Below are 27,876 nucleotides of genomic sequence, written 5' to 3'. Positions count from 1 at the left end.
ATGAGGGATCTGCGGATCTCCGTGGATCATTTTATAGCGCAGTTTCCACCCCAACTGGCCCCGGACAACTCTCCCGATGGGGAATTTCCTTGCTGCACGGTCAATCCTCCAGTCACATCATGCGCGGACTGCAGTGGGGAAATTCAAATCCAACCCAGGTTTGTAGCACACGCCGTCGCACGTCTACTGTAGCGATACAGTAGTGTTTCTCTGAACGCGGGGAATCGGTCCTCTGCGCTAAATTGACTGCAGAATGTGAACCATGGATGCAAGCTTCTAGCAACAGGGTTTGAAGACTCTTACTCCAAATGTCTCCGACTCGAACCCTCCTCCCCTAGGCCTCTCGCGCCTTTTGGATTCCCATCGTTTTCGCTCTCACTGGGCCCACCTCTGCTGACTGTGGGCTTCAGCATGGCCTAATCAGCCTCTCAGCACTGCAGCTTTCCTTCTCGGTTTTCCCGAGCATGGATGGACAAGGAAGATCAACCGAGTCCCGAGAAGATCTACCGGTATCCTTATCCGATCATATGGTTAGCTTACTCCGTACTTCATATCCAGGGCTTGAAATCATCCTTCAGGCTTGGTCTAGAGTTCCACTACTCCAATATTATGTCCACCGAACCTAGACAACACCCATAGAAGCTGTTCACCCTCGTCCAACTCTAAACCATCCCAGGAAATTCACAACACCCGGTCTGCGCGCAAAAACATTGGGAAAGGAAAAATGGTAAAGAACAAAAGCAAGGAAATTTAGCGCACCTCGAGTCGAGGCTCTAGCGCGGAACCTTCTTGGCCTCTCAAGAGCTTCTCGCTCCAACTGAGGGTCGACAATGCCAGCAGAAAGTCTAATGATGATGATGATCAGGGTCCCAACAAAGTCCAGGCTACTTGACTCATGTTGGCGGAGGGGGAAAAAACGTGATCCACAAGATCACCAAAGCAGTATATTCTCCGTGTTTAATTTAAGAGACCATTTGTCAACTCTCGTCCCCCCAAAATAAGTTGGAACTCATCCGATCGCAAGTCGTTTCGGAATAGTACGATCCCACTAGTTCCTTAGTGTACCAGAGGACGCATGCGTGACCAATCCCAGGGGAAAGGATGAGGATCTCTGCGCTAACTCCTAGCTCGAGTGGCGTGGATCGGTGGAGACTCAGGAAAGGGTGAACGTAGTTTGACGCATTATACACTAACGCAAAAAGGAAGTAATAAAAAAAACAACAAAGCACAACACGCTAATATTTCCCACCCACGTAGTATACAAGATGAGCCCTCAGACCTCTTCGATGTCTCTCGCACGCTCCTCTTTCCTTCTACCCCTTCCACCCCACTTTGTTCGAGACTATTGCAAGAAGAACCAGAGAATGGCTTTCCCCACATACCACATGGTCAGGGATTCAAAGAGACCACGAGGGTCACAGGAAAGGCAAGAGGTTATTTCGATTGTTCGAAAGGGCGTGAAAAGTCTACCTGATTAGGTAGTTGAGGCCGGACATGCAGCTGGGAAAAAAAGAAAATAGCATTATGAAACGAGGCCAGTGGAGCTCAGATGGAAGAATGAAAGATCCCTTCCAAAACAGCAGCGCCCCCCCCCCCCCGGGAAATCCTCAGAGATGCAACGGTTAAATGTCGGAGAGACGGATGGGCTGTAAATGGGATTAACGACGCCGTTTGAGACGATGCTCCTTGCCCTTCTTGGACTTCTTCTTGCTTTTGTCGGCAGGTAGCACTAGGGGCTCGTCTCGCATGTTCCACTCCATGAAACGCAACAGGTAGTCATCGATATGAGAAGGCACGGGCTCATTGAGCAGCGTAGCATCTTCGGCAGTGGGGAGTGGGGTCCCAACGAGTGCAGGCGTTCCATGTGAAGCAGAGCGATCCTCGAAATCACCGTCATCGGCGTGCTCGAGCTCTTTCTGAGCATTTTTGGCCGCGTCAATATCTTCCTTGTCCTCAACCTGCTCAAAGGCGCGGGTCCCACTCGCCACACGGTTGCCTAGAACGCGGTCCATAGCTGCACTGGCCTCGTCGTGGCCGTCTCGTTCGTCCTCGATGACCGCCTGGTTGCCCAACTTGGTGAAATAGTCCGTGGTGAATTCACCCTCCTGAATGATCACGTCATCCAACATGCGTTTCTGATTGGCTTTGCGGAGAATGTTGGACTCGATGGTATACTCAGAGACGAAGCGGTAGATATGGACGTCGCGAGTTTGCCCGATACGATGGCAGCGGTCTTGGCACTGTTTGTCCATCGCTGGATTCCAGTCCAGGTCGTAGAAGATGACGGTGTCGGCGCCCGTGAGATTGATACCCAGTCCGCCTGATCTGCTCGACAGGATGAAAGCAAGGATGCGAGGATCGCTGTTGAACCGCTCGGTGAGCATTTGTCGTGACTCGACCTTTGTAGTTCCGTCAAGTCGTAGGTAGCGGTGGCCGTGAATGTTGAGGAACTGTTCCAAGATGTCGAGCATCTTCGTCATCTGCGTGAAGATGAGAGCTCGATGACCACCCGCTTTGAGGTCCCGTAACAGCTTGTCCAGACGCTGAAGTTTTCCACAATCGTATTGAAGTAACCTCTTATCCGGGAACGCGATTGACAAGCGCATGCGCGCTTCATGAAAGGGATCATAGGGCTGCTCCTTCGAAGTGTTGGTCAAGAGTCGGGTCTCCACAGGTGTCAAGGCAGCCTCCGTCACGCCCGAAGCAACGGCAGCGGGAGTGACACAAGCAAAATGCTGCACGTAGCCATCCATGTCACGAGATCGCTCCTCGACCGTCAAGATCATCGACGCGAGAACCGACGATCGACTCGAGAGCCAGTCTGCCATATTACGTTTCCTCAGAGGGGCGTTGGCAAGAGCGTGTTCCATGGTACCGGCTCTCAAGAATTCGATCAAGCTGCTACCGTATATAGGACGGCGACCGTGGCGCTTAGACTCGAAGTAAAGACATCGTTCCAGCTCGGCCATTCTCCTTTTCCGGGCAGAATTCTCCAGAGACTCGAGGATATTTTCCGTGCTGGATCCATCGAATTCCATCTTCCAGTTTGTTCGCTGGTACTGGCGCTCACGAAGGGCTTTGAAAGGCCCAAAGGCCATGAGGCGGATACCGTCGTCGGCAAGTCGTCGGGAGATGTCCTCTCTGGACACAGGCGCTAGATTGAGGAAATCCAGGTCAACCTTGGTGAGAGGGTGATCAAACAGCAGCCGACGTCGGACAAGGCTCTCCTTGACTTTATAATCGAGAGCCACAGACCGAGGCATTGCGAAGGAGGTGGAGATCGGCCTCGTTTCGAAGAGATCGGGATGATTGCAGACCTTTCGGAGCTGCATAAGACAGTGGATGATAGAGAGGAAGTTGCCAGAGGCCAGAGTCTCCTTGGTCTGGGCCATCGACATGAAACCATCGTATAGGAAGCGTTGACGCTTGGAAAGCCGACAGTAAACGACATGCTCATACTTGCCGGGCATCTGTTTCTCGACATCGGCCTTCAACCGACGGAGAAGGTAGGGACGGAGAACAGTGTGAAGCTTGGTGACCACCTGCTTGGCCTCTTCGTCCATTGTCTCTCTTCCATGCTCCAGGATTTGCTCCACTGGTCGCCGGAACCACTCGGAAAAGTCCTTCAAATCAGCGAATCCTTCGACTCCAGTGCCAGGACCATCAGAGGGCATCAGGAAGAACAGCAGAGACCACAATTCGGTCAAATTGTTCTGAAGCGGTGTACCCGTCAGAAGCAACCTGGCCCGGGTCTTGAATGTAAGAAGAGCTTGCCATCTCTGCGAGCGGAAGTTCTTGATATTATGCGCCTCGTCGAGAATCATGTAATGCCAGTCTTTCCTCTTAAGAGACTGCTGATCCTGGAGAACAAGCTGGTAAGAAGTGATGAGCACGTTCCAGGCATTGTCATCGGTCCAGCCCTTTCTTTTCAGCTTTCGCTCCTCTTGATTACCGTAATAAGTCATGATCTTGAATCCCGGGCACCATTTCTTAAATTCCATTTCCCAATTGAGCATGACACTGGTGGGAACAACCACCAGATGGGGCCCCCATACACCATGCTCAACAGCAAGATGTGCGAGCAAAGCAATGGTTTGAATGGTTTTACCGAGTCCCATCTCGTCTGCCAGGATGCCGTTGATGTGGTTATTATAGAGGCCCGCCAACCAATCCAATCCGTAATGCTGATACTCACGTAGGGTACCGCGGAGGAGATGTGGGATTGGAGTGTTCAAACCAGGGGCAGGGGAATGACTAGTCTGCAGTGCCTTTTCGATTGGGGCTTCATATGAGGAGACGGATTCAGGTTCGGACGGTTTGGTAGCGAACGTCCCGGGAGAGGCTTCGCTGGATACTTCTCCTGGCCGAATTTCATGCTCAGGCTCGGCATCAAGGGCCTCGGACTGCTCAACTTCCTCAATCTGCCCCGTGGCTTCAGGCGCAGCAGGCTCGACAGACGCGTCCTCCATGGGGTTCTCGGCCATTGAGGTATCGACAATAAATGCATCTTCCGTGGCGGCAGGGGTCCCTTCAGAGGCTTCAACAACTTCGACCGGAGTACCGTCGGTTGAGATTCCATCGTTGGGTGTAAGCCCATTAGGAACAAGAGAGACCTCGTCGGGATCCTCGACGCCATTCTCCTCGGCATCTGGGGCGGAACTAACTTCTGTATCCTTTTCGATTTCGAAGGCTTCCTGGTCATCTTCTTCATCTTCGTCTTCAGGGACTGCAGTGTCTTTGGACGAGAAGAAGCCGAGCAAGCCAGGCCCGCCATCCTCTTCTCCTTCTTCCTCCTCCGATTCCTCATCCTCGCTCGACCCTTCATCACTGTCACCCATATCATCATCCATGTCGGTAGATTCATCGCTATCATCCATCAACACGGAATCAACATCGTCTAATTGAGCATCTCCAGATACCGCATGTGAGTCGTTTTCATCTGGCGCAGCTTCACTTGCATTGGGATCGGTGGTTGCTGAAGTCACAGACATCTGGTCTATATCTTCCACCGGAAGATTGGCGTACTTCAATCGAAGCTCCTCGGCGGTCAAAGAAGCATCAGCGTCGACATTGGCTTCGTCGTCAGATTCGGCTTCAGAGTCAGACATGTTACTCTCGTCATCATCTGAAGAATACAACTCAGAGTCCATGTCTCCTTCGTCGTCACTTGTAGCAAGAGCATCGCTGGGAACCTCGCCTAGGATCTCAGATCGGCGTTTCTCGAAAAGCGCCGTAGACTTTTTGATCGCCCGATCAAGAGCCTGCTGATCCTGCACCTTGCGCTCTTCTTCCCAGCGGGCCAAGCGGACACGGTCAATTTCGGCCCGCGCCAAATCAAACATCTTCTGAAGGTCCTTGGCCAACTGCTTGCGCTTTCCACGGACCTCCTCTTGCTGCTCGCGAAGAATGTCCTCTGGGTTCTTATGGCGTTTCCGATAGGCATCAGCACACCATTGCGCAAACAGCTTAGCCGTCTGCCGATGACGCTTGTGCTCCTTCTCCAGCAGTTTTTGGAAGTATAATGCGTGGTTCACCAGGTGATCCTGGTGCGAGAACTGAGGCGGTGGTTCCTCCTGCTGGTCTGTAATATACGCCGAGCAAACTTCCTCGCTCAACGGACCACCAGGCTCAACCGCATTCAAGACTTCACGTCGCCGCTGAGCTTCCTCCAGTGCCTCCTCCGATGACAGCAGGTTCGGTGCATCCTCGCGATCCACCCATTCTCTGAAAGACTCGTATTTCTTGCCGCTTAAATGTCCTGGGTGCCGAATTGGAAGAATTGGTTTCTTCACTTTGATCCGAATCCGCGGGACAACCTGCGACTCCACATCCTCAACATTTATATCAATATCATCCAGGCCGCCAGCAGCCTTCGGGGAAGTATTCGGGAGGGATGTGCGATCGCGAAGCTGGCGTGGACTGGTACCGTTCAGACTGGGACGAGGGCGATGTGAGGTGCCGATGCTCCGAGATGCCGCTCGCGGGTGTGTTGACTTGGGCGCGGGTGACTGCGAGACCTTTTGTTGTCTACTGGCGACACTCTTGGCGGAATTGGTTCGGGGTGACCCATGAACAGCTGCTTTGCCACCAAGCTTACCATTGACCTCGGCACGCGACTGCGTCACAGTCAGTGGTGAAGGTGTGGCGGGCTTCGCGCCACGGGCGCTTTTGGTCGCGTGTGATTGTTGCGCGGCGCGTGTGTGTCGCTTGTCGGATTGGGGTTGCATTTCCAAAGGGAGCGTATTCTGTCGCCCAGACCGGCGCCGGCCCTCGACCATGAATGAGGTTGGACCCTCTACTCCAGGTTTCTTCCATGGCGGAGAAGGCGCTCGGGGAGTGGCACGGCGCGACGGAGTAGTGTCAGCAATCCTTCGCTTCTTCGACGGCGGACCGTCTAATTCGTGGGTAGCTTCCTCGTCATCCCGGACATCTGTCAGTTCATCGGTTCGCTCGTCTTTCGGCACAGAAGGGATCGACTCGTAGGGGCCAGAATCGGCGGGTTTTTGCAAGATCGAAACTTCGAAATCTGGAGAAGCAGGAGCCGGCGTTACGCATTCATCTTCGGGTGATGGGCCGTTGGGACTGCCGTTTTGCATGACTTAAGCCGCAGACGACAGGGGCCTTCTGAGCAGCTGACCCCAGTTATCGCAACGATGGCGCGGTCGGAGTAGGTGATTTGGGCATCAACGGGTAGATATAATTGATTCAGGTTGCCACCGAAAGTTTGGCATGCTTATCGGCAAGGTGGCGGGGATGGGGACGAAAAAACGAGCTAGATGGGGTAATGCGTGATGATGGTTTTTTCTCGTCGGGGCGAACTTAGACATTGTAAGCGCGCCGCGCCTTGATGCCTGTTGATGCCTCAGGCTTCGGTGCCGCAAACCTCCGTTTCCATCATCGAAATCCTGGCACATCATCTCGGTCCCTACCATCCACTCTCCCTTGATACCTCCGGTCTTTTGGCAGAGCTGTCAGTACTACATTGGATCTCGGTCAATCCACCCTCTATATTTTTATCGTTACTGACCCCCAATTGCAGATGCTGTCTCAACGGATCTTGGCCCGGCGCCTGCCCCAGGTTGCTGCCCGCCACGCTATTGCCCCCCCGCGCTACCTTCTCCAGCGTCGCGGCCCTTCGTGCTTCTGAAGTCGAAGACCCTCTCCAGGTACGGTGTCTATCTGGCCTACGTGCAGTCCCTTTGATGCTGCAATGACGGCATACTGACTCTGTGTGGGACAGAATGGCAACTACCAGAACCCTCCCCGCGTGAAGCGTGCTTTCAGAGATCCCTACGGCGGCTGGTGGGATGCGCAAGAGAAGCGTAACTTCGGCGAGCCGGTTCATGAGGACAATGAAATTCTCGGTGTTTTCAGTCCCGAGGAATATACTCATGTCTCTGCGCGCAAGGGCCTCTTCCAATTGGGAGCCTTTGTCGTTACCTTCCTGGGCCTTTGCGGCGTCGTCAGCATGTTCTACCCTGACAAGCCCAGCGTTCCTAAGACCTACGTTGATGGTCTGGAGAAGGAGCTCGGAGGAGCCAACGCCCTGCTGGTGCGTTCATGATATATCCCACTGGTAACCAGCTGTTAGATCAGGAGCTAACTCTTCTTGATTAGGCTCGCAAGTCCGGTGAGGACAAGTGGTGATTCACATCTGCGTTTCTTTTTGTTGTGTGTAAATACCAGTACGAATTATTTCTTATTTGCGGCGTCCCTTGAAGATCTGATGGTCGATTGGCCAAGGAAGTGTTTCTGGCTTCTCGACACATGCTAAATCAGTCCAAGAAAGAAATCCGACCACTATCCAAATCAGTTCCATTCCATTTGATACCATTTCACTCGTTGGAGACGGCTGGCAGAAGACACATTTGGCTACCGCGGCAGCACGAGACACCAATGCAAAATTCGTAGAGGAAGGGCTAAGGGGGATCCAATTCAAGGATCCCACGCCTCAGCTCGTCCACCTTCCCAGCCGTTCAGCCCGTTGTTGGTATCTTTCGTAAGGACTCGACTCATAGTATGATGCACCCTTGCATGGTAAACACAGCGTCAGTACAAGGGAGAGGACAGGGTTACCCTAGGGGTGTGAATAGTCTCAATCTCAGTCAAATCGAGTCAAAGGCCGATCGTATTGGTTCAGTGGGCATTGTTTATGGTGCGGGCGCCTACGTCAGTCAGTTGGTTCGGGAGCTTTTTTGGTGTTTCAACTCTTCCCCCTCCTTTCTTCACCAGTAAACATTCGAAACATTTGGCTCCCCTCCTGCTCTTTAAGCTCTGCCAAAGCTGTTTCCCAGTCTTCTGGAACAACCCCGTTCGGTCTCCCACTACGGTGGTCTGCCTCGAGCTTCATCCATGGTCCCGCATTCTTGCTGTACCCTCCGATACCACGCAGCCATCCCATCACCCCATGTCGACAGCATCCACTCAGTCCCGGGGGGTCAACCGACGGATCAACAGTATTCAAAATGAAGAGCGCCATTCGCGCAACTCATCTGTCTCCCGACGCCGCCCCCTCAACGCGAACGTCGCCTGTAGCCACGCCCTCCGCGTTGCCTACCTCTCCTACCTTCTACACCCCCGTTCGCGTCGCATTCAAAATGTGCCAGCTGCGCCGGCACGGCCGAAACGGGCGTCTACATCGATTAATGACTTGATGAGTGACTTTTCGCTAGTCAGGGACTCCAAGAGCACGAGGATTCCGCATGGGTTTCTGTCCGAGCTGGAGAAGCGCTTGACAGGTGTCTTGATGGGCAAAGAGAAGAGAAAGGAATACCAAGACCATTTAGTGGTGCGCACATTCGCTGTTTTCCTAAATGTCTTGAAAGAAGACTCGTTTCGCAAGCGCATGGAGAAAGACCGGCGCGCTGAAGATCTGGTTCTTATCTTCTACTCGAACGCAATCAAGGAGCTCAGCAAGGGCAAGGAACATGAAGACGACAGTTGGAAGCTCATGGTAGACCGACACGTCGCTCTTTTTGTGCGACTTCTTGCGCTAATATTGAAGAGTAATGACTGGGCTAAAGACCGTCCCGAGCTGGCGAACCGAATGTCCGTACTGGAAAACAAACTTCTGTCGCAAGACCAAGATTTGATGGAGGGGAATGGCACGACTTCAACAACCGAGGTGGTGGCACCGCTAAGCTATGATGTCAAAGATATGCCTCTTGTGCAGCACGTGGTCAAGGTCTTTGGGATGACACTATCTCAGGCTCAATCCGAAATTGATAAAAACAAATCAATCTGGACTGAGAAAGCAGCGCTGCAGGATCTCAAAACCTATCAAGCTCATCTTAACCTTCAGACCCGCAAGACTCTGTCAAGGGACGACTTTGAGACAGACGATGCGTACGAAGCCTGGAAGAAAAGTGAAGGGCCTGATCTCTCCCAGATGATGCTTGCGATTGTACAATCTAATCCAGAGCTTGCAAAGAGCACGCCAGGAGCGCTCCCTCAATTCAACCCAACTTCTCACGAAGATGACTTGTCAAGAACGTCTTCTGGTCGCGCTGACAGAACATCCTATGTGATTGACACGCCTGTCGATCTCAGCTCTCTTTCGTTAAGTGGAGCCGATAGTGACTCGGATGAATCGGACACTTACACCTTCATTCCGTCAGATCCTCGATCTATTTACAGATATATATTGTCCCAAACCTTGGGCCATGACTTGCGCGATCGGGAGATTGAAGCCACTCAGGCGACATCCGACGCACCATCACTGAAGCTGCTTTCAAAGCAATCTTCAGAAATGCTGAATGAGATATGTCTCCGCTGGCGGATTCCCAACTTCTCCCGCATTGTGCTTTTTCTCGACGTCATTCAGTCCAAATTTGTCGATAATGAGATTGACCTTAATACGCTGGATTCGGCATTTACCTTTGTGAAGGAGGCTCCACCCAGTGAGAGCAGATCAAAGCGAGCCAGTTTTGTAGCCTCGTCCGTCTTTGATAGACGAAAATGGACCGTGCATGACCTTCAAATGATGCAACAGCTTCTTTCTAAGATCCATGAAGCGCTTTTGCGGGAACTTTACGATGTGATGATGGACTGCTTTGAGGCAAAGCCCCGACCTATCGGGCCTGTTATGTACGTTCTTGAGAATCACGTCCAGATGGACCCAAGCTATACAGAAGATCCGGAGGATATCAATCGGTTCTGCTCATACGTGCAGGATGGCCTCGCTCAGAAGGCGACTGAAAAGTATCAGAGTCTTCTTAGTCAATTCGTGCCCGTCGAAACGGAATCTTGGAAGGTGGACAATGTTATCCAGCTGGGTGATGCTATCTCAAAACTTGCGTTGAAGATCCAAAAGCGGTACAGGAACAATCCCGAGATCATGGGGTAAGTTGTTGCAATTCTTCTGATATGTGACCAGAACTGACATTGCGGTAGCGTTAATCCCTATACAACACTTTGTTCAAATGTCCTTCCTATGTTTGCCGAAGATGCAAATGAAATGGTCATCAGGATCATTGAACAGGCCAAATCTGTGGGTGAAGAAATCGACATCGAGGATGGCTTCGATCTTTACCGAAAGCTTGCTGCAATTAGGACTCTTTTTGTGAAAACGATCCCCGAGTATGAATTATCGAATCCACCTGTCATTCTCAACGATGAACTAACTGGACTTAGGACTCCTTTCCCATTCCACGTCGAGAGCCTGCTGGAGGAATTCGTCTGGCGATGGCTCCGTCTGACGGATCAAAGTGTCATGGAATGGGTCAACCAAGCTATCAGACAGGATACCTTCACTGTCCGAGCAGATGAATCAACCGACATTGTTCCAGAAGACAATCGGCACAGTGTGTCCGTGATCGATATCTTCCGATCATTCAACCAAGTTGTCGAAAATCTGGTGAATCTAGAGTGGGACGATGATCTTCAATATGCGAAATTCATGACTGCTCTTTCCAACTCGATTGGGAAAGGTGTGGGGAAGTACTGCGAAACCTTGGAACAGATGTTTGCCCGGGAAACGGACCGCCTTACACCGGAGCAAGAGGCAGCACTCAACCAAACCACGCAAGAGAAGCTTATGCAATTCGCCAAAGATACATGGACGAACAAGGAAAAAATCGAACCCTTCCAGTTCTCCTCGGAGGTATGTATTGAATCTGAAACTGGGCTTGTGCATTACTGATTAAGAGACAGTCTTTGGTCAAGCTGAATAACATCGAGTATGCTCTTTCGCAATTAGATAGACTCGAAAGTGAGATCAATGTGGATGGATGTGCGGATGTCATTGCGAAGAACACTCCTCCACAATTGAAGAAAGTTCGAAAGTCGACCACCTATGTCTTCACAATCAAGGTTGTGGAGGCAGAAGACCTGAAAGCATGCGACATGAATGGTGGCAGTGATCCGTACGTCGTTTTGACCGACGAATATCAAAAGCGGATTGCAAAGACTCGTATCATTTACAACAATCTAAACCCACGGTGGGAAGACGCAGTGGACATCACAACACAAGGCCCACTAAATATCATCGCTACGATCTGGGACTGGGATGCAGTTGGCGATCATGACTACGTCGGTCGAACTTCCATCAAACTTGATCCGGTCCACTTCAGTGACTTCTTGCCTAGAGAGTACTGGCTTGACCTGGACACACAAGGACGACTTCTTCTGCGTGTCAGTATGGAAGGCGAGCGGGACGACATCCAGTTCTATTTCGGCAAGGCTTTCCGTACACTGAAGCGAACCGAGAGAGATATGACTCGGAGGATCACTGAGAAGGTTAGTCACTGTTCCTCTCGCTCTCAAGTCATTCTTGACTGATTTTCAATTCTAGCTTTCTGCGTATATCAGCCATTGTCTGTCACGTCGAACTCTCAAATCCCTGCTCTCTCGTGGACTCAGCATGTCGAGCGTTTCCAACTTTCTAAACAGGAACCGAGGGCAACCACAGGCACCTACAGGGCCCAAACAGGAAGACATTGAGAATGCGCTGGATCCGCTGTTCAACTATTTCAATGACAACTTTGCCATCATGAACAAGACCCTTACCGGCGAAGCTATGAGGATGGTGATGGCGCGTTTATGGAAAGAAGTGCTCGCTACGATTGAGGGCCTGCTAGTTCCCCTCTTTCAGACAAGCCGTCGCACCAAAAGCCCCTGACGATGCAAGAAGTGGATATTGTTTCACGCTGGCTCGTGTTACTTCTGAATTTTTTCCACGCCATTGATGACGAAACGGGCGAAGCCGGAGGTGTTCCCATTGACATTCTGAAATCCACCAAGTACCACGAGATTCAGACCTTGAATTTCTTCTATTTTGAGCCCACGGATAACCTTATCCGTACCTCTGAGCGAATGGCTACGGCAACCGCCAGTCACCAAGCAGCCAATCGCAATCGCATCTCTGCACCCGCCCATCTAGGCGCCACGGGGACCAGTCACGGCGGCCTCGGCGTTCCTGCGACCCGACGCGCCAAGAGCATTATGGTCTCGCGCAACCTAGGAACTATGAAGAAGGCAAAGGAGGAGAAGCGCAGAGAACAGCAAGCCCAGCCTAACGACGACATGATCCTGCGCATTCTGCGCATGCGACCCGAGGCGGCGGGGTATCTGCGAGATCGCAGTCGTCAAAAGGAGAGACTGGCGGCAGCTGCTGCAGCAGATGCCATTGTCAAGCAGAGTTTGATGGCCGGTGCAGGAAGCCGGATGAGTGGGATGATTCCCCAGCGATGAATTGATTTCTTTTGTTGCATACTGCCTTTTTGTTTCCAGCGATTGAAGGTTCTGATACCGCGCATTTGTCTCGAAAATATCCCTGCACTTTTATACGACTGGATCAGCATTTCACCGTTACAGTATTGATTAGGATGTATGATATCGGGGGGTGAATCTTGATATGTTGTTTACTCCACAATCTCCGTTCTCCATTCTCCAATTATCATGAAAGACATGGTCCTTTGCCTTGGGCAAGCTGCAGAGCTGAGTCACCGAGGACCGATATGGTATTAATACCTTTCAACTTCCTCCTTTCCGTGTTCGTGGGCTTTTAGCTTTAATTTACTCCTAGACAACTCCAGTGTCCGCGTAATCCTGAGTTGGGTGTCGGAGGCACCTTTTCCAATCTTATCTACCAATTTTCATTCTTTCTCCCCTCCTCTCTATCTCTCTGTTACCGATTCAAGTCACTTCCAAAATGCATATCAACATCAATCTCGTCAATCAACCATCAGAAACACTTCTCCCGCCTTCGGGAGCAGTCTGCTACGATCCAGTCACAAGGAAAGCTCTCGCGCCCGAGCCAGAGCCCCAAACTAAACGACACCTGTACTTCGCCTACGGATCCAACCTGTCCCCTTCACAAATGAAACAGCGGTGTACGATCAACCCAGCTGTCTCCGGCAAACCTGTGGCGATTGCCATCCTGCCCAAATGGCGCTGGCTGATCTGTGAAGCGGGGTACGCCAATGTCCTCCCACCGCCTGAGATGCGCGTGGGGTCTCAAGACAGCGACATTGCGAACAAGATCCCTGCCTCGGGGGACATTGACGCAGTGTACGGGGTTCTTTACGAAATGGACGCAGGTGATGAGTTCATTCTAGACGGTTATGAAGGTGTAGACCACCAAGCGGACGACGCCAATGGGACTAAAGTTCCGATTGACGTCCGGCCGAAGGAGCAAGGAGAGGGTGACTACAACAAGTGGTATCTCCCAGCGGAGATAGTTGAGTGGATTGGAGGCGATGATCATCCGTTGAAGATGGAGAAGGGAGCACTAGTTCCTACGCTTGTGTATGTGGATGAGGAGCGGGTGATCCTCGCGCCGCCCAAGGCCGAGTATATTCCTCGAATGAACCGGGCTATTCGGGAATGTGAGGCGCTTGGGGTTCCAGGAGATTGGCTTGAGGAAGTTCTGAGGAAGTTCATCCCGAAGGAATAGAAAAGGGGGGGTTGCATGTTATAGATCTCAGACTAGAAGACAATTGAGCTAGAGTCAAGCTTGCAGGGAGCAATTTGTACCGAGGTACGAGGTATCCAGATGAGTCCCGTAGGTATAGAAAATGGGTCATCACAAGAACAAATCAGATGAATAAACAAGCAATCAACAATACAACAAATGTCGAGGTTTTGTTTATGAGTGAAACAGAATGTGGTTCATTAAATGGCGAGAGCCGGCTCTACGGCTCTACTCCAGCGCACAGCGGGGGAGGTAATCTGCAAACACAAAACAAACTGCTCATTTTCGTCAAAGTCGAATCGACTCGGTCTGCATGTTCGGGAGTTGGCGGCTATATGCGGGTGCAGGGGTGGGCTATGGACCCCAATGCGGTGAAACTTTTGAGATGTCATGGAAAGTGCAGCGATCTCGGTAATCGCTAAGGTGTGCACGATTCGTGTCCGAGGCAATTAGGCCTGGCCCGAGAGGAGGGTGTAGACAGGAGCAGGGAGCTTGTCGCGGCCGTGAAGGAACTCGAGCTCGAGGATGAAGATGAACTCGAGCAGGTCACCGCCCATCTTTTGAATCATCTGACCGCCAGCAAGAGCGGAGCCACCTGTCTGAGTTAAAATCGGATCTTATCTGGACAGATTGACGCTTCAGATAGTACATACCAGTGGCAATGATATCGTCAACAACAATAACCTTCTGACCAGGCTTGATGGAGTCGGACTGCATTTGGAAGAAGTCCTGGCCATACTCCTTCTCGTAGCCCTGAGTGATACACGGACCAGGAAGCTTGCCCTGCTTGCGCACGGGGACAAAGCTGGCGCCAAGGCGCAGAGCCAGGCTCGGGCCGATCAAGAAGCCACGGGCCTCAAGACCAACGATAACATCGGGCTTCTGACCACCGTAGGCCTCGAGGATGTGCAGCTCGAGGGAACGAACAAGAGCCTCGTGCAAGGACGGGTCGGCGAAAATAGGCAGGATATCCTCGAAGAGAATGCCCTTGGAGGGGAAGTCTGGGAACTGGCGAAGGGCACCGCGCAGCTTTACCTTAAGACCGGCGAGTTCGGCGGCGCTGGCGGGATGGGAGGAGGCGTGTCCGGCGACTTGGGCGGAGGCATCGAGGGCGGTTTGGGACATGGTGAAAAGAAGAGGGGGGAGAGCGAAGGAGAGGTGGGGGGGGTTCAAGAGATAGGTTATAAGAGTAAAAAAAAAACAGAAAAAAAAAAAATCTAGGTAGGTAAAATTACGGGGCGGGACAGCGGTTGATAAGCCGATAAGCCCCTCCATCGGTAGCTCTATAGTCTGTTCCCGAAGGTTTCCCCCGATTCTAGATCGGATGGCGTGCCTCGCCTGTTCTCGTGGTGGGATCTGTTCATCTTGGTTCCTCTGAAGCTCCTCCTGGTACGAGGTTCAGTCTGCAACCAGGCCAGACACGATACGGGGTTAATGAAGGTAGGAGCGGTCAGCGGTCAGTGCAGATCCAACTATACGAGGTACTACCTAGAGCTCAAATGGTATGGCTGTAAAATTTCAACTGTCACGCAATTCGAGCCGGTTTCTAGAATCCGCACATGCAGCTAAGGTCAACAGGTGGCCGTGTGTCTGGCTGGGGCACTATCCCGCTGCGGGCCTCGGCGCGGTCTGGTGCAGCGCGATGTTCCTACATGTCACGGATCTGCGGAATCGCCCATCGCCTGCTCCGGCGAACGGTGATTCCCTCCCCGGTTGCCCTGAGGGTTTCTAGTGACTCATGACCCAGGCCCCAGGCGAGCTTCCAGACCGGTCCGAGAATGGCCCTGGGTCTTAGACCATCAGGCATTTCAGATGGGCCATGCAGGGTTTGACATCTCGTACAGACAAACACTCTTCTGACGAATCATGCATTGCGGAGGGCAGTGTATCTTGGTCCTGAACCTTGTCGCCCGCGGCCATTCGAGTAATCTGATGCAGGCATGCAGCACTAGCGAGGGGTTCTACTGGAGGGGCCGTTGATGGCGTTCGGCCGGGAGGTCGGTTCTGCAGGAGATGGAGGGGTAATCTCGCTATGGTGTGACCGAGGGGTACTTGCGTACTTATGTACCCTATCGCTATCTGAGTCTATTTTTGGCATGAAGCAAAAATAATAAAAAGCATTATAAGATCAAGATCAAGGTCGGCCCGATCCGGAGCAAGTGCAAAAAAGATATCTCAGGTTTTGTTTGTAGGAATAGCCGAACGCGGGGGTCGAACCCGCAACCTTGAGATTAAGAGTCTCACGCTCTACCGATTGAGCTAGCCCGGCAGGGCTTGGTGAAGGAAGCAAACGTCAATGGTTATATCAAGCAACGGGATTGAAAACCGGGAAAGTCGAGGGATACATTGACAGTTGTAGAACCGGAGCAAGGCACCCTGATCGGTCCCAATGTGGCACCAACATGCTGCACTGTAACTTCCAACAGCATCACTTGAAGATTATAAATTTGAGCTGCAAAACGCGTGCACTCACGTGTCGTAACAGATTTCTAGAATCATAACTTCAATATATATCTTGCGACCATCGGTGAGCGCTCGGTGACAAATAGTCTATCAATGCTAGGCAACCATTATCTATAACATGAAAGAACCCCAGTTTTCCGTACAACAGCGACCGTAGGGTACACTGTTTGCCCATCGTAGCATACAGTAAACCTTCAGAAAGACACAATCTTTGTAGATATGGGCCTTGGCACTTTCATGCTCTTTATCATAAATTTTGCCCACGAGCTATACATCCATGAAATGAAATATAATTTCGACGCCTAGAGTCACCAACGGGTTATCTAGAGTGCGTTACCTCCAGTCATAAGACAAGTTGAGTTATTCAATCATCAGTTGAACGTCAGGCTCCGCTCCAAATTGTGACTATGTTGCGGGTCTCCATTAAATTTGGGTTCAATGCCGCAATCAGGGGAATTTTCTAACTAGAGTCAACCGGCCACACCACTGGATTTGATTTTGATTTACAGATCATGCGTGGCAGCGATAGGATGTCATACATTGACGGATCCGAGGCCATCCCGACCCGGACGCCACGTGACGCGGCACGGGCCACCTCGCTTATCGTTTTTCCGAAACCGCGCCAGCTTTAAAAGGTCTGCCTCCTCATTCTTCCCTCTCACAATCACTCGTCTTTTCACATGGAGCCGAGCTTCTCTTGATGCCCAATGAAGCTCTTCTCCTCTTTGTAATACTCTGTGCTATTCTGCGACATGTCGCCAGCTCCTCTCGTCGAGGAGGCGCATGCTGATCCGCATCTGGATCAGCTGCAGGCCGTGGGCAAAGCGTTCGATGCCCTTCTACTAACCCTCTATCGGCTTACTCACAGACACAATGAACTCAAGCAACATACAGAGGAGGTTTTCAAACAGGTAAATTCCCACCCCGACTTGTTTCTTGTTTCTTGCCCCCTTTCCCCCCCATCTCAAATGATGAGAAAATTTGATTAGCTCTAGATCAGTAGTCACATTCTTGTGGCGGTGACGGATTAACATGTATTATCTGATTGAGATTTGCCTTTGCCTTTCATTTTGCTTGAGACAACTTGATCATACGTGGATGCTAACTCGCGTTCCTTTTAGCTCACCAATGTCACCAGGCAGGTGCCTCCTCAAGATAGACCGCATGCGATGGAGGTGCAGCAGAGGTTACTCGATCAACAGAAAGAATTGTGTCTAGGCCTTGTGCACAAGCCGCGCGTCGAAGAACAGTTGCTGAATTCAATGGAAGTAATCAAGACCCTCGTTTCACACCAAAATGTAGACGAAAATGCCACCCGGGCCATCGTGGAGGGAGTCAAGGGCTACAAGGCATTGCTTCGCTCCCAAGATAGCCTGTCCCAAATATCCTCCGTCAACTCCTGCATGCTTGCCCGCGGACCGGATCCTTCCCTCGAACAAGACTTTACTACAAATGGTACCCAGGGTAACCTGCACTGTCCTTTCTCCAAACCAAGATCATCGCGCTCAGACAACTCGCTGAACGGAAAGATGGATGGTCCCAAGATCCAAGTTGATACCTGTGGACATGTTGATCTGGACCCCATCAAGGCTGAACAGGAGGAGCGACGCTCAAGTACTACGCCGTCTGCCCAGCCGTCCGCCAATTCATCAGGCCAGTGCCCCGTTTCTCGTTGCCCGATCCGATTTTTGGACAAACACTCGCCGGAGGAGATTGCGGAATACGTGGAAAGACACAAGCATGAGATTCCCCGGAGCCATGCCATCTGTGTCAAACGATACCAGAGAGATCCTCAGAATATGCGACAGCTGGACGCCAAGTATGGTGGCCTGATCAACATGATCAGTGGACTCTCTGCCAAGCACCAGGCATTTTTACCGCCACGCCAACCAAACGGAGAGGCTAACGGAGACGGAGAAGGCGAGGTCGAGGGCCCAGTCGAAGGCCGATCTCCACCCTCCGCCTCAACTGAAAGGGTTGAGAAGTGGGCAGAGAACGTGGACCCGGTAACTCCTGGTCCGAATCCCGAACCGAATGAGGACGACAATCGAGAGAGTCGCTTCGATCGTCCGCTTCGTGAAGTTCGAGTGGGTGAATCCCCAAGCAGGCCTTGGGGTATTCCCGTGCCTCTCACCCAGCAAACCCCCGCCTCAGTACCCTTCTCTGGATCCGCCTCCATCCCCATACCTGCGGTTGTGAATCCCACAGATCCATCAATGAAGTCACCAGAAGAGATCCCAGCAAAACCGGCCGGTCGCTGTCCATTCGGACATGGTGCCCCCAAGCCTGAACCTGCTCTTGAAGCTGACGCTGAAGCTGAAGAGGAAGCGGAAGCGGGAGCTGGCCCCGAATCTACCCCCAAACTCGACTCGCCCTGGTCCAACTGGGGAAATGGAAATCAGTCCAGCTCGCCCTATGACTGGACCAAGGACAAGGATGAGAAGCTTGCTCCCGGAGTAACGATCGGTGCTGCGAAGGCTGAGACAACCAAACCCGACTTCAGCTCTCTCCCAAGCCACGTCACCTTCAATGGCCCAGTCTTCTTTGGATACTCGGCTGAGCAGACAGCTGCGTTGATGCAGCAACTGGGCCGGTTTGGCAAATCCTAATTCTGTATACACCTATACTCTGTTCCATCATGGCGATGATTTCCTCAGCGCCAAGCGAAGTCACGACGACACGACTATTCCTTCTGTATCATAGCGTACTCATAAGCAATGCTCCAATATCTCTATTTCTATGACTATTTCTACCCCAATCTTAGTTATTCCTATCGCTCAGATCTACTACTACTACTACTACTACTACTACTACTACTACTACTTTCCCGACGCGACTGTCCGCGGGAAACCTCCAGAGTAACAACCCCACCCAAGAGCGGGGCTCGGCGGCAGTTCGTTATAACATTCATCCCACCATGTTGCGCACCACTTTTCGTCTTCACGCCCTCACTCGTACCTTCAATCCCCGTGTCGCTTTACCTCGTCATCAATTCCTTCCTAACAATATGTCTGCCAACATGTCCATTATCTCTGCCTCGGCTGCCTGCCCTCGTAAGTGACCTCTTATTGGGACTACTACGCAAAACGTTGGCTAACAAAGATGCTTTATAGCTGCTGGTCCCTACGTACGTTTCTATCCCTTCGGACAACCCAGTCGACACTATTCAAATGCCCCTCTTTCCCCCTTCTAATAAATCATGCCACACGAAGCTCCCGAATGCATCATCACACCTCATCCCATGACTCCTCCAATACCACCTACAAAAGCCCCAACTAACCCACTCTAGTCCCAAGCCATCCGCGCCAACGGCCAGATCTTCGTCTCCGGCCAAATCCCCGCCGACTCTTCCGCCAACCTGGTCCAGGGCAACATCGGCGAGCTGACCCAGGCCTGCTGCGACAACATCAAGGCTATCCTTGACGCCGCCGGTTCCTCCGTGTCCAAGATCGTCAAGGTCAACGTACGTGCCCGAAATAAGACACCTTGAACAAGGACAATTCCACAGTCAAGATGCTCGTACTGCTGATGCTGACATGATACAATACAGGTCTTCCTGACTGATATGGCCAACTTTGCTGAGATGAACGCCACCTACGAGAAGTTCTTCGTTCACAAGCCTGCTCGTAGCTGTGTTGCTGTTCACCAGCTGCCCAAGGGCGTGCCTGTTGAGATTGAGTGCATTGCTCTTGAGTAAATGTCATGGTATAGAAATTCAATAAAATGGGTTGAAGTATACTCTTGTCGTTTGTAGTTGGAAACATGCACACGTGCTGCACTTCCAGACTATTACCCTGGTTCCTGTTTACGGTTGAAGTATGTTGAACAGGGGAAGTGATATATTATTACGTGCGATTCAATTGCTATGTAGTCATGCATAAAATAGTTCCGCAGCATAGCGAATCACCTCTCCTCTCGATGTGAACGTTGAATGGCGTGGGAAGAGAAAGCAAGTCTATTAGGGGTCGATGATTCATGAGATCGAGAAACCATAATCTGTTTTGTGAAGTCCAAGATACTGTACAATAATGATTCTGAAGAAGGGTTGCTCGCGATGTATGACGCTGCAAATGATCGGTTGGTGGGTGCCGGGTCTCATGGAGTCCATTTTTTCTGATAATGTAGTGTTATAGGATGCAAGTTGATGTGGCAGCCCCAGGTGGCTAGAGAGGCTCGAAGGGGCTTGAGAGAATGGAAAAGAACAAAGGCGATGCTTAACGATGGGTACTTCAAAAAGACCGGTTGATGAGAAGGATATCATTGAGGAGGTGCGGAGTGCTGGGATTGAGGGAGTGAAAATTACCCTGACTCGAATGTGAACTTGATGTGAAGACCAGTGATGATGCTACATTGTTCTGATAGATAAAGAGCTCTCCCATCATGCGAGGTGGCTATGACACTGCTAAGCTTGCCCCAAGTGTTAGTGCTGTGAGTTGCGAATTGTATAGACTTGTAGGTCATTGAAGAAGGCCATGCTTAATCAGGCTTATCGTTGATATGTAGAATGTATTCTCTTACTATCACTGGGTATATAGTGCATTTAGATGATGTACAGGTTCGTGATGGGGACACCTTGAGAACGCATGGAATACCGCCTCTTGATGCCAATGCCAGTCGCGACTTGCAGAAGGGAATATGTTTCATCGCCGCCACCAACCATCAGCAGACTGACAGGGTTACTGCGCGGGATCCCACTAGCAGTCATTTGGGCCTCGTCGAGGTGCGGCCGAATCAGATAGGGTTCGGCACGAAGGGCGGCAAGTGAAGAAGTCGGCGGTGGACTGTCACTCGATTGAGTCTCGGGGTCTTCATCTGGAGTCTCTGCTGTTTCGGGAGTGGGCATCTCATCATCGTATGAGACGACGACTACCAATTTGAGTGACGAGCGCGAGGACCGGTAGGCGGCGATGTTGCGCAGTTTCTGAGAAAATGTACAGCCACCACGTTTGATGACGAGGACTTCGTGGTTCTGGGCGACATCACGGAGAATACGCTCGTGACAAAGATCGCCAGCAAAGTAGATCGATGACCATGTGAGACGGCTGGTAGTTGGATTGGTGAACATTGACAGGGTGAGCGAGTCGTCCACGTTGGGGATTGGGGCCGCTCCAACGCCCGTGGGAAGAACAGCAGGGAGACTCAGCCGAACGGGAGCATTCTCGTCAGGGTCGTCCCGGAGCAAAGATGAGAACGAGTTGACCAAGTTCGACAACATACTTCTCATAGTGGAGTCGGGTGGGTCGACGATGGAGCTCTCGTCGACGGATGGAGCAGGTCTGCGGCGGCCGAGGTGAAGCTCTGAATCTTCCGAATGGTCTGAACTCTCTGCTGCAGGCTGTTCAGCTCCAGGAGCAGCTGAGCCATTGTGTCGGCGAGCGGGCTCTGCGAGAACGTCAACGACGAGATCAAGCATGGCTGTGTCGCGAATTCGTGTAAAATTGGGATCATAGGGATCGACAACATCAAAGGTGATCTGACGCGAGAGGTATACCTTCTCATCTTTTCCCAAAGGCACGTTGTTGACGACTTGCACCCGAAATCCGTCCTCCTCTGCTCCCATAGAGCCTGCAAGTGGAACGTCTTGAATCATACTCAACCGCAGACCTCCTATTGTCTTGATAAAGATACCATCGCGAACTCGTTCCAATGCTCCGGGACCCAGATTGACTCCACCGGGGAGAGATGGGAATGAGATGTCGAGGGTTGGGCGAATAGTCATCGGCGCGCTGGTGGCATTGAATGGAATGAGCTGAGGCGGCAAAGTCCATGGGTAGAATGTGTAGTTGGTCGGCGATGACAGATCAGCCACCGACACACTGGGGTGATCGGGTGAGTCCTCCATGATAGGACCGCCATATCCACGACCGGGCCGGAGATGTAAACGGGCCAAGCTGGCGGCGTGGAAGATATCTGAGCGTGATGCAGTTGATGATACGCCAAATTCTGTACCTTGAATCGCTTGGCAAACGCCTTCAAAGTTACTTTGAGGCGGCGATGGTTGCTTCCGGCGTGGCTGAGTGGCGGTCTTCTTCGGTATAATCAAAGGGTGGCCTTCGGTGGAGAAAACCCACGGAGCATCGATTCTGTTTAGGGGTGTTCCGGAGTGAACAAGAGGAACATGTATTTGGCGGTTTCTCCAAGGAAAAAGCTCTCCATACGGTCAATCATCTCGCCGGTTTGGACGTCTCGCAAACCTGCCCAACCACACTTAGTCCAGCAGCGTCGCTTCAGGTCGCGAAGCACCATCTCGCCAACATGCAAATACCAAGGATCCTCGGTGGCACGGTAGATATAATAGGTCGATTCAATGAACTCGGGCCGACCACCATACCAAGACAGGCCACCATCAATATCACCCGTAGCGACATTCCATCGCTCAGGAAGAGCAGAGAAGCGTGCCCAAATTGCAGTAGTCAAAAGATGAATCTGGATAGCTTCATCCAACTTACCATCCAGAGCGAGCAGACCAGGATAGTACGCACTCAGACTGTCAATCCAGAATGCGCGCGTGGCACCAGTAATCACATCACCAACGACGAGATGGGGATGTTGATATCCCTCGCCTCGGTACAGATGGCGGTTGATGGACGTATGCGAGTCTTCCCAGACTCGAAGGAAGGAGTCCGGGGAGTGCTGGTCATCGGTCAAGGGCAGATAGTACTCATCTAGCATGCTCCAGGGGCTCTCAGAATCGAAAGGAGGTCTCTCTCCCTCGGAAAGGAGGACATGAGATTTGAAGGCATATTCATAGAAGCTATCAATTCCAGCGCCAATCTATCTTGTTGTTAGCCCGCTCAATATGTCACTTTCAACCTCTTAACTTACCCCAGAGTACGATCCCACCCATTTCCCAGTCTCCGCATCAATGCCGAATCCTATCAGGCCAATTTCACTTCGGTGGCTCCAGACGGCCCAAAACGCTCTCTTGGCCAATTCCTCGTACCGACCATTTCCGGTGAGTCTACTCAGAACGGTAAACTCCAAGACTAAGCTACCAGCGCCGGCACTGCAAGTCTCGGTGACTTCTTCGTCAGTAGCCAAGGAAGAGTACTTCGATTTTTGCTTGGTGTCCTTCGATTTTCTGGTCTTTGTATTCAAAGGAGAGTTCTCGTAGAAAGGTATACCGTGTCGCAAGTTGACTCTGGGGTAGGGTAAACCAGTCTCTGTATAGAATGTTGGCATGAGACGGTCTCCCAGATCAACAGCCAAGCGAAGGAGTTGACCATTGTAGACAAATCCATTCCCCCACTCAATACCACGGTCTCTTGATGTATATGTGCTTTTGTCCCATGCGCCTGCAAAGGCGGCATCTCGCTCTGAGGGTTTGTATCCAGTAATGGGCAGTTCGCCAATGGCGAACAGGTGTGCGCTCAGCAGCCCGCCTGATCTAAAATCAGCCATTGAATCTCCAAAGAAAACAATGCGCTACTCACCGAGTCCTCTAATAACGGTCTCAAACACCTGCACCTTGCTATCAATGTCGAATCCTCTCGCCCTTTCACCCTGACCACCAGGGCCGGGCGAGCCATCTCCATACAATCTCACAAAATCCTTGACACCGTCTTGAAACCGTGCAAAAGACCTCGCACCACTCTCAGGACTCGAAGACAAGATGGCTAGAGTGGACAAGCTGTCAATCAGGGTCAAGGAATAATTCCCCAAGACATCATTGTGTTCATTATGCTTGTTGTCGCGTGTCAAGGGGGCGCAAGTAAGCGGGCGCAATTCGTCTTCGGGAAAGGCGTGGTCAAGGTAATTCTGGAAGCCATGGTAAAACATGCGCTCAGTTTCTTGCCTGTCACGAACGAAGGGAGTCAGCGTTACCCGCCAGGAAGTAGGTTGCACACGAAAACATACCGGAGTTCCTTAATTTGATGATCCCGCATCCCGTGCGCCAGGGTAAGCCATAGCGACAGCAGGATGGCCCAAACCACCATCGTGCACGCGTGTCGAGGGTTGAACATGTGTAAACTCCAACATCGCGTGCGCATCACCAGAGCCAGCCACGGGGCATGAAAGGAGGGCAGACCGGGGTGTCTGACAGGGCAGAGCAAGTAAGTAGCAGTTCCCCCGGAGATAGATTGAAACGGCCCAGAGCTGGTGGAAGGAAGTGTTCGGGGAAGCGGATACGGCCAGATAAGCGGGAATGTTTTTTTGCATTGCATCATCTGGTCCCTGACCCGCTTGGAATATACCTCACACTTACTACACACATCCCTCAACAATATTGGAGGTCAATCATCTATTTCCATCAAAGCTTCTAGATGGTCAATAAACAAAGATCACGCGAGATATTATGCCCTTCGGTCATATATTCTTCAGTTTCATCCCTTCGACAGGCTAATACATTCTGGAGCATAGTGGAAAAGGGACCATGCCGTGAAATGAGTTTCTGAACATTCACTGCAACGAGGCCGCTACAAGCCATAATTATATGAAGTTGAGAGTGTGACATGGTTTATAGGAATATGCAATCCTTGATAGACATGCTGGACAAGAGGGGGAGGGCGAAGGTCATGTCTTCCCGATGATATCTTCCATGGTCTACCCCGAGCTCTTTTCCCGGCACTTCTTTTGAGGACTTGTGGGAATCGTCCACCATAGACAGAGTAGCAGAGTTGAATTAATTCTTCACAGCCATTGTCGGTACCTGATCCAAAAAAGGGTTTGAATGACCCAAAGAGCACTGCAGAGGTAAATGGACGTACGCAGCACGATGATAAAGACGTGATCGTATGGTGTAAGAGGACCGTTGAACTTCATGGGTATGTAAACGAAGAGGACTGAACCATACTATCAGCGCTACCATGGCTTGTTATTTGGTATTTGGAGGCTCACGAGTTAACAGCAGAGTTACTCCGCAGAGGACCTAAAGCCTTTTGACTCGTTCTCGGAAGGCGAGGTTTTGGTTCAGCTGAAGTTGATTCATTTCGTTGCAAATATGAATGGTGATGGACAGATCTGGCGGCCAGAATGAAGATGACTCGAGAGGTCAAACAGCGAGACTGCGCAGAGATCTCACGGGAAAGACATTGGAGAGATGCGAGAGTAGCGGTGGAGGAAAGAGCATTCATATACTGGAGAAAGAGCGATACAGATGAGCCCGAGCATGCAGCTTCCCAAGAAGCCCAGTGTGAAGAATCATGAAGACCGTGCCGTCAATTTCAAGTCGTCTCAATCTTAGTTCATGGGCAACGATCCATATTTTGGAGAACTGCCAGAAGCCTCACACCTTCTTGGACAATCGGCAAGACAGGAACTTATCAATACAGGCGATTATTGGCAGTCACTAATGTGAACAACAAAGACTAATATGTTGAGCAGGAAGGAAAGATGCAGAGCAGAGCAAAGGAGTAGATGGGAGGCGAGAAAAAAAATACACGTTGTATCGATCCGTGAACGCATCGGCCCCAGTGATCTGTAAGGTGAATATTGTCCCAGCAATTTTTTCCACTAGAGCTCTTTCGCTGATTTGTGACGATATTACTTGGAAATTTCTTCTTCAGCAGCATGTTCGGATATATAGGTGATTTCAATTCATTTGATTAAAACGGATGGTGAAATACATTCCGGAGACAAGTGACAACATCAATCAGCTCTTTGCATAACGGGAGCTTTCCAAGGCTACCTCCAATGATACTCATCGAAAGGGTGGGCAGAAACAAGGAGCGTCCAAAGGCCGGCCAAGCATTCAAAGCTAACACAAAGGTAGAAAAAGAAATTTCCAGCTGTAAAGTGGTTCCAGGCTCTCAATGTGGCGAGAATGAATGGGTACGAAAGTGAAGAGAACAGAAACGCTTCAATCGACTTGTGGTGAAAAGACCTAAAAGGCAAGCAAGGTGTTTACACAAGACGGTGTTTGCCAACATAAGAGATAATGAAAAGTGATGCATCTTTCCCAGACGGCCATTATGGTAGTAGCAATTGTTGAAGACGGCGATGGAACTCGGAGACAACTAAACGGGTCGGATGGTCAAGATGTTTGTGGAAAGATGAAGAATCACTCCGAATTAAGACCAGCGTCGAGCAATGGGGGAAGGTGCAATGGAAAGTTCTCGGAAGTGTAGTATACATAGGCCTTAAAGAGATTTAAGTGTTCATTGTGATCAAATCAACGCCCGCTTATCCAATAATACATGTTTTTGGTATCTCTGATGCTCATTTGCCAAGTTCCCCAAGCATCAAGTTCCGATCAGACGAGCACGAAACAACTGCAGCTGGTTAGCCAAAGATCCCCTTAACTCCGCAGATAAAGGACTTACTGATTGGCTCATCATTGGGGGAGAATCGGACGTCGTTGACCGTTCCCTTGTGACCGGGAAGCTTGTACAGAAGCTTGCCAGTCTTGCAATCCCACACCACTACACTTTGGTCACCGCTACCGGCGGCAATCTTCTCACCCTTGGGATCCCAGCTGGCGCGGATGAGATTCTTCTCAAGGCCGACGGGTGCACCGTCGAAAGTTCTGACCTGTCGATTAGCCGGGGCGAATGGTCGAATATCCCAGGTCCGGACAGTCGAATCGTGAGAGTTAGACAAAAGAGTTTGTGAGTCAGGCGAAATCTGCAGCGAGGTGATGGTGTCGGTATGTCCGGCCATGGAGTAGACTACAGCCTTCTTGCGCAAATCCCAGACGTGGATTGTGTTGTCGATGCCACCGCTGTAAATTTCATTACCTTGCTCGGACAGAGCAACAGCAGTAATGGGGAGGTCGGTCTCAAGGTAATCCAGAGCATCCTTCTGCCGGGGATCCCAGATGCCAATGCATCCATCATCACTGCCACTAACTAGCAATTCTTGCCCCCGCTTGCTAATGTCGAGGCAATTGATGATCTCTTCATGACCGACATGGCGACGTACACGCTCGCCAGTTTCTACATCCCAGCTTCCGAGTGTTGTGTCCGCCGATGCCGAGAACAATGCCCGAGAGTCGCGTGCCCATTGTAAGTCAAGAACCGCTCCCTTGTGCCCCGTCAATTGACCATAATTTTCACATTGTCCATATGTATTCCAGAGCACTATTTGAAGATATGAGATCAGCGAAAAGGTCGGAGTCTCGCGATTTATGGGTGCAACGTACAGATGGATCGATCCATCGAGCCAGATGCGATGTGCTGCGCAGTTGGGTCGAACCGCACCGTAAAAACTTCCCCCGAGTGACCTGAATTGCCCATTAGACTGAATATTCGACTTGGTTGGAGGCGTATCTTACCTGTGAGCTCCATGATAGGCGCATCGAGGCCACTTGTGCGAGGGACCTGTTCATGAGGTTAGCTGGTGGCCCACATGCTAATCGCCTTCAATTAAACGGCGGGGAATCCATACAGATTGGATGAGAGCTCCATTTTGTGCCGAAGAGCCCTTGACTAAGGCAGTGCCAGGGTTGAGGTCGGCGTCGGCTTTATTTCTCTTGACCACGAGCTGGCTTGTAGACCCGAAGGCAGCCTGAGCGGGGCGTTTTTCTCCCGACATGTTTGCTGTGTAGACTCGTCGAAGCCCCT

At 51.2% G+C, this 27,876-nt stretch overlaps 9 protein-coding genes across 9 annotated transcripts; 5 read left to right on the top strand and 4 right to left on the bottom strand.

Moving 5' to 3' along the window:
- Positions 1-1,658: 1,658 nt before the first annotated feature.
- swr1 (putative SNF2 family helicase/ATPase (Swr1)) lies at positions 1,659-6,596 on the bottom strand (the record flags this gene model as incomplete). The annotated part of the gene is made up of 1 exon (XM_056963105.1): positions 1,659-6,596. One exon carries the CDS (start codon positions 6,594-6,596, stop codon positions 1,659-1,661), a length of 4,938 nt encoding a protein of 1,645 aa, XP_056826024.1.
- A 261-nt stretch (positions 6,597-6,857) lies between these two features.
- N7477_001441 (uncharacterized protein) lies at positions 6,858-7,647 on the top strand (the record flags this gene model as incomplete). The annotated part of the gene is made up of 4 exons (XM_056963104.1): positions 6,858-6,970; positions 7,040-7,166; positions 7,241-7,552; positions 7,618-7,647. 4 exons carry the CDS (start codon positions 6,858-6,860, stop codon positions 7,645-7,647), a joined length of 582 nt encoding a protein of 193 aa, XP_056826023.1.
- Positions 7,648-8,407: 760 nt separating this feature from the next.
- On the top strand, positions 8,408-12,690 carry N7477_001440 (C2 domain protein; the record flags this gene model as incomplete). The annotated part of the gene is made up of 6 exons (XM_056963103.1): positions 8,408-10,341; positions 10,393-10,578; positions 10,633-11,101; positions 11,152-11,736; positions 11,792-12,035; positions 12,092-12,690. 6 exons carry the CDS (start codon positions 8,408-8,410, stop codon positions 12,688-12,690), a joined length of 4,017 nt encoding a protein of 1,338 aa, XP_056826022.1.
- Positions 12,691-13,150: 460 nt separating this feature from the next.
- Positions 13,151-13,894, top strand: N7477_001439 (gamma-glutamylcyclotransferase family protein; the record flags this gene model as incomplete). The annotated part of the gene is made up of 1 exon (XM_056963102.1): positions 13,151-13,894. The coding sequence occupies one exon, from the start codon at positions 13,151-13,153 to the stop codon at positions 13,892-13,894; it is 744 nt and encodes a 247-aa protein (XP_056826021.1).
- A 467-nt stretch (positions 13,895-14,361) lies between these two features.
- N7477_001438 (adenine phosphoribosyltransferase APT1) lies at positions 14,362-15,037 on the bottom strand (the record flags this gene model as incomplete). Its single annotated transcript, XM_056963101.1, has 2 exons — positions 14,362-14,507; positions 14,566-15,037. The coding sequence occupies 2 exons, from the start codon at positions 15,035-15,037 to the stop codon at positions 14,362-14,364; spliced, it is 618 nt and encodes a 205-aa protein (XP_056826020.1).
- A 2,090-nt stretch (positions 15,038-17,127) lies between these two features.
- On the top strand, positions 17,128-18,984 carry N7477_001437 (uncharacterized protein; the record flags this gene model as incomplete). Its single annotated transcript, XM_056963100.1, has 2 exons — positions 17,128-17,286; positions 17,497-18,984. 2 exons carry the CDS (start codon positions 17,128-17,130, stop codon positions 18,982-18,984), a joined length of 1,647 nt encoding a protein of 548 aa, XP_056826019.1.
- Positions 18,985-19,382: 398 nt separating this feature from the next.
- N7477_001436 (uncharacterized protein) lies at positions 19,383-20,072 on the top strand (the record flags this gene model as incomplete). Its single annotated transcript, XM_056963099.1, has 4 exons — positions 19,383-19,428; positions 19,489-19,502; positions 19,665-19,838; positions 19,926-20,072. The coding sequence occupies 4 exons, from the start codon at positions 19,383-19,385 to the stop codon at positions 20,070-20,072; spliced, it is 381 nt and encodes a 126-aa protein (XP_056826018.1).
- Positions 20,073-20,915: 843 nt separating this feature from the next.
- N7477_001435 (uncharacterized protein) lies at positions 20,916-24,312 on the bottom strand (the record flags this gene model as incomplete). The annotated part of the gene is made up of 5 exons (XM_056963098.1): positions 20,916-22,458; positions 22,584-23,149; positions 23,201-23,757; positions 23,809-24,170; positions 24,233-24,312. 5 exons carry the CDS (start codon positions 24,310-24,312, stop codon positions 20,916-20,918), a joined length of 3,108 nt encoding a protein of 1,035 aa, XP_056826017.1.
- Positions 24,313-26,533: 2,221 nt separating this feature from the next.
- On the bottom strand, positions 26,534-27,847 carry N7477_001434 (WD40 repeat domain-containing protein; the record flags this gene model as incomplete). The annotated part of the gene is made up of 5 exons (XM_056963097.1): positions 26,534-26,586; positions 26,638-27,393; positions 27,456-27,536; positions 27,588-27,633; positions 27,701-27,847. The coding sequence occupies 5 exons, from the start codon at positions 27,845-27,847 to the stop codon at positions 26,534-26,536; spliced, it is 1,083 nt and encodes a 360-aa protein (XP_056826016.1).
- Between the last annotated feature and the right edge of the window lie 29 nt (positions 27,848-27,876).

Source organism: Penicillium maclennaniae (assembly GCF_028827695.1).
Source record: "Penicillium maclennaniae strain IBT 15551 chromosome Unknown utg000002l:1.0-2354659.0:1.0-2356205.0, whole genome shotgun sequence".
NCBI lineage: Eukaryota > Fungi > Ascomycota > Eurotiomycetes > Eurotiales > Aspergillaceae > Penicillium > Penicillium maclennaniae.
This window is presented reverse-complemented; position numbering and strand designations above follow the sequence as displayed.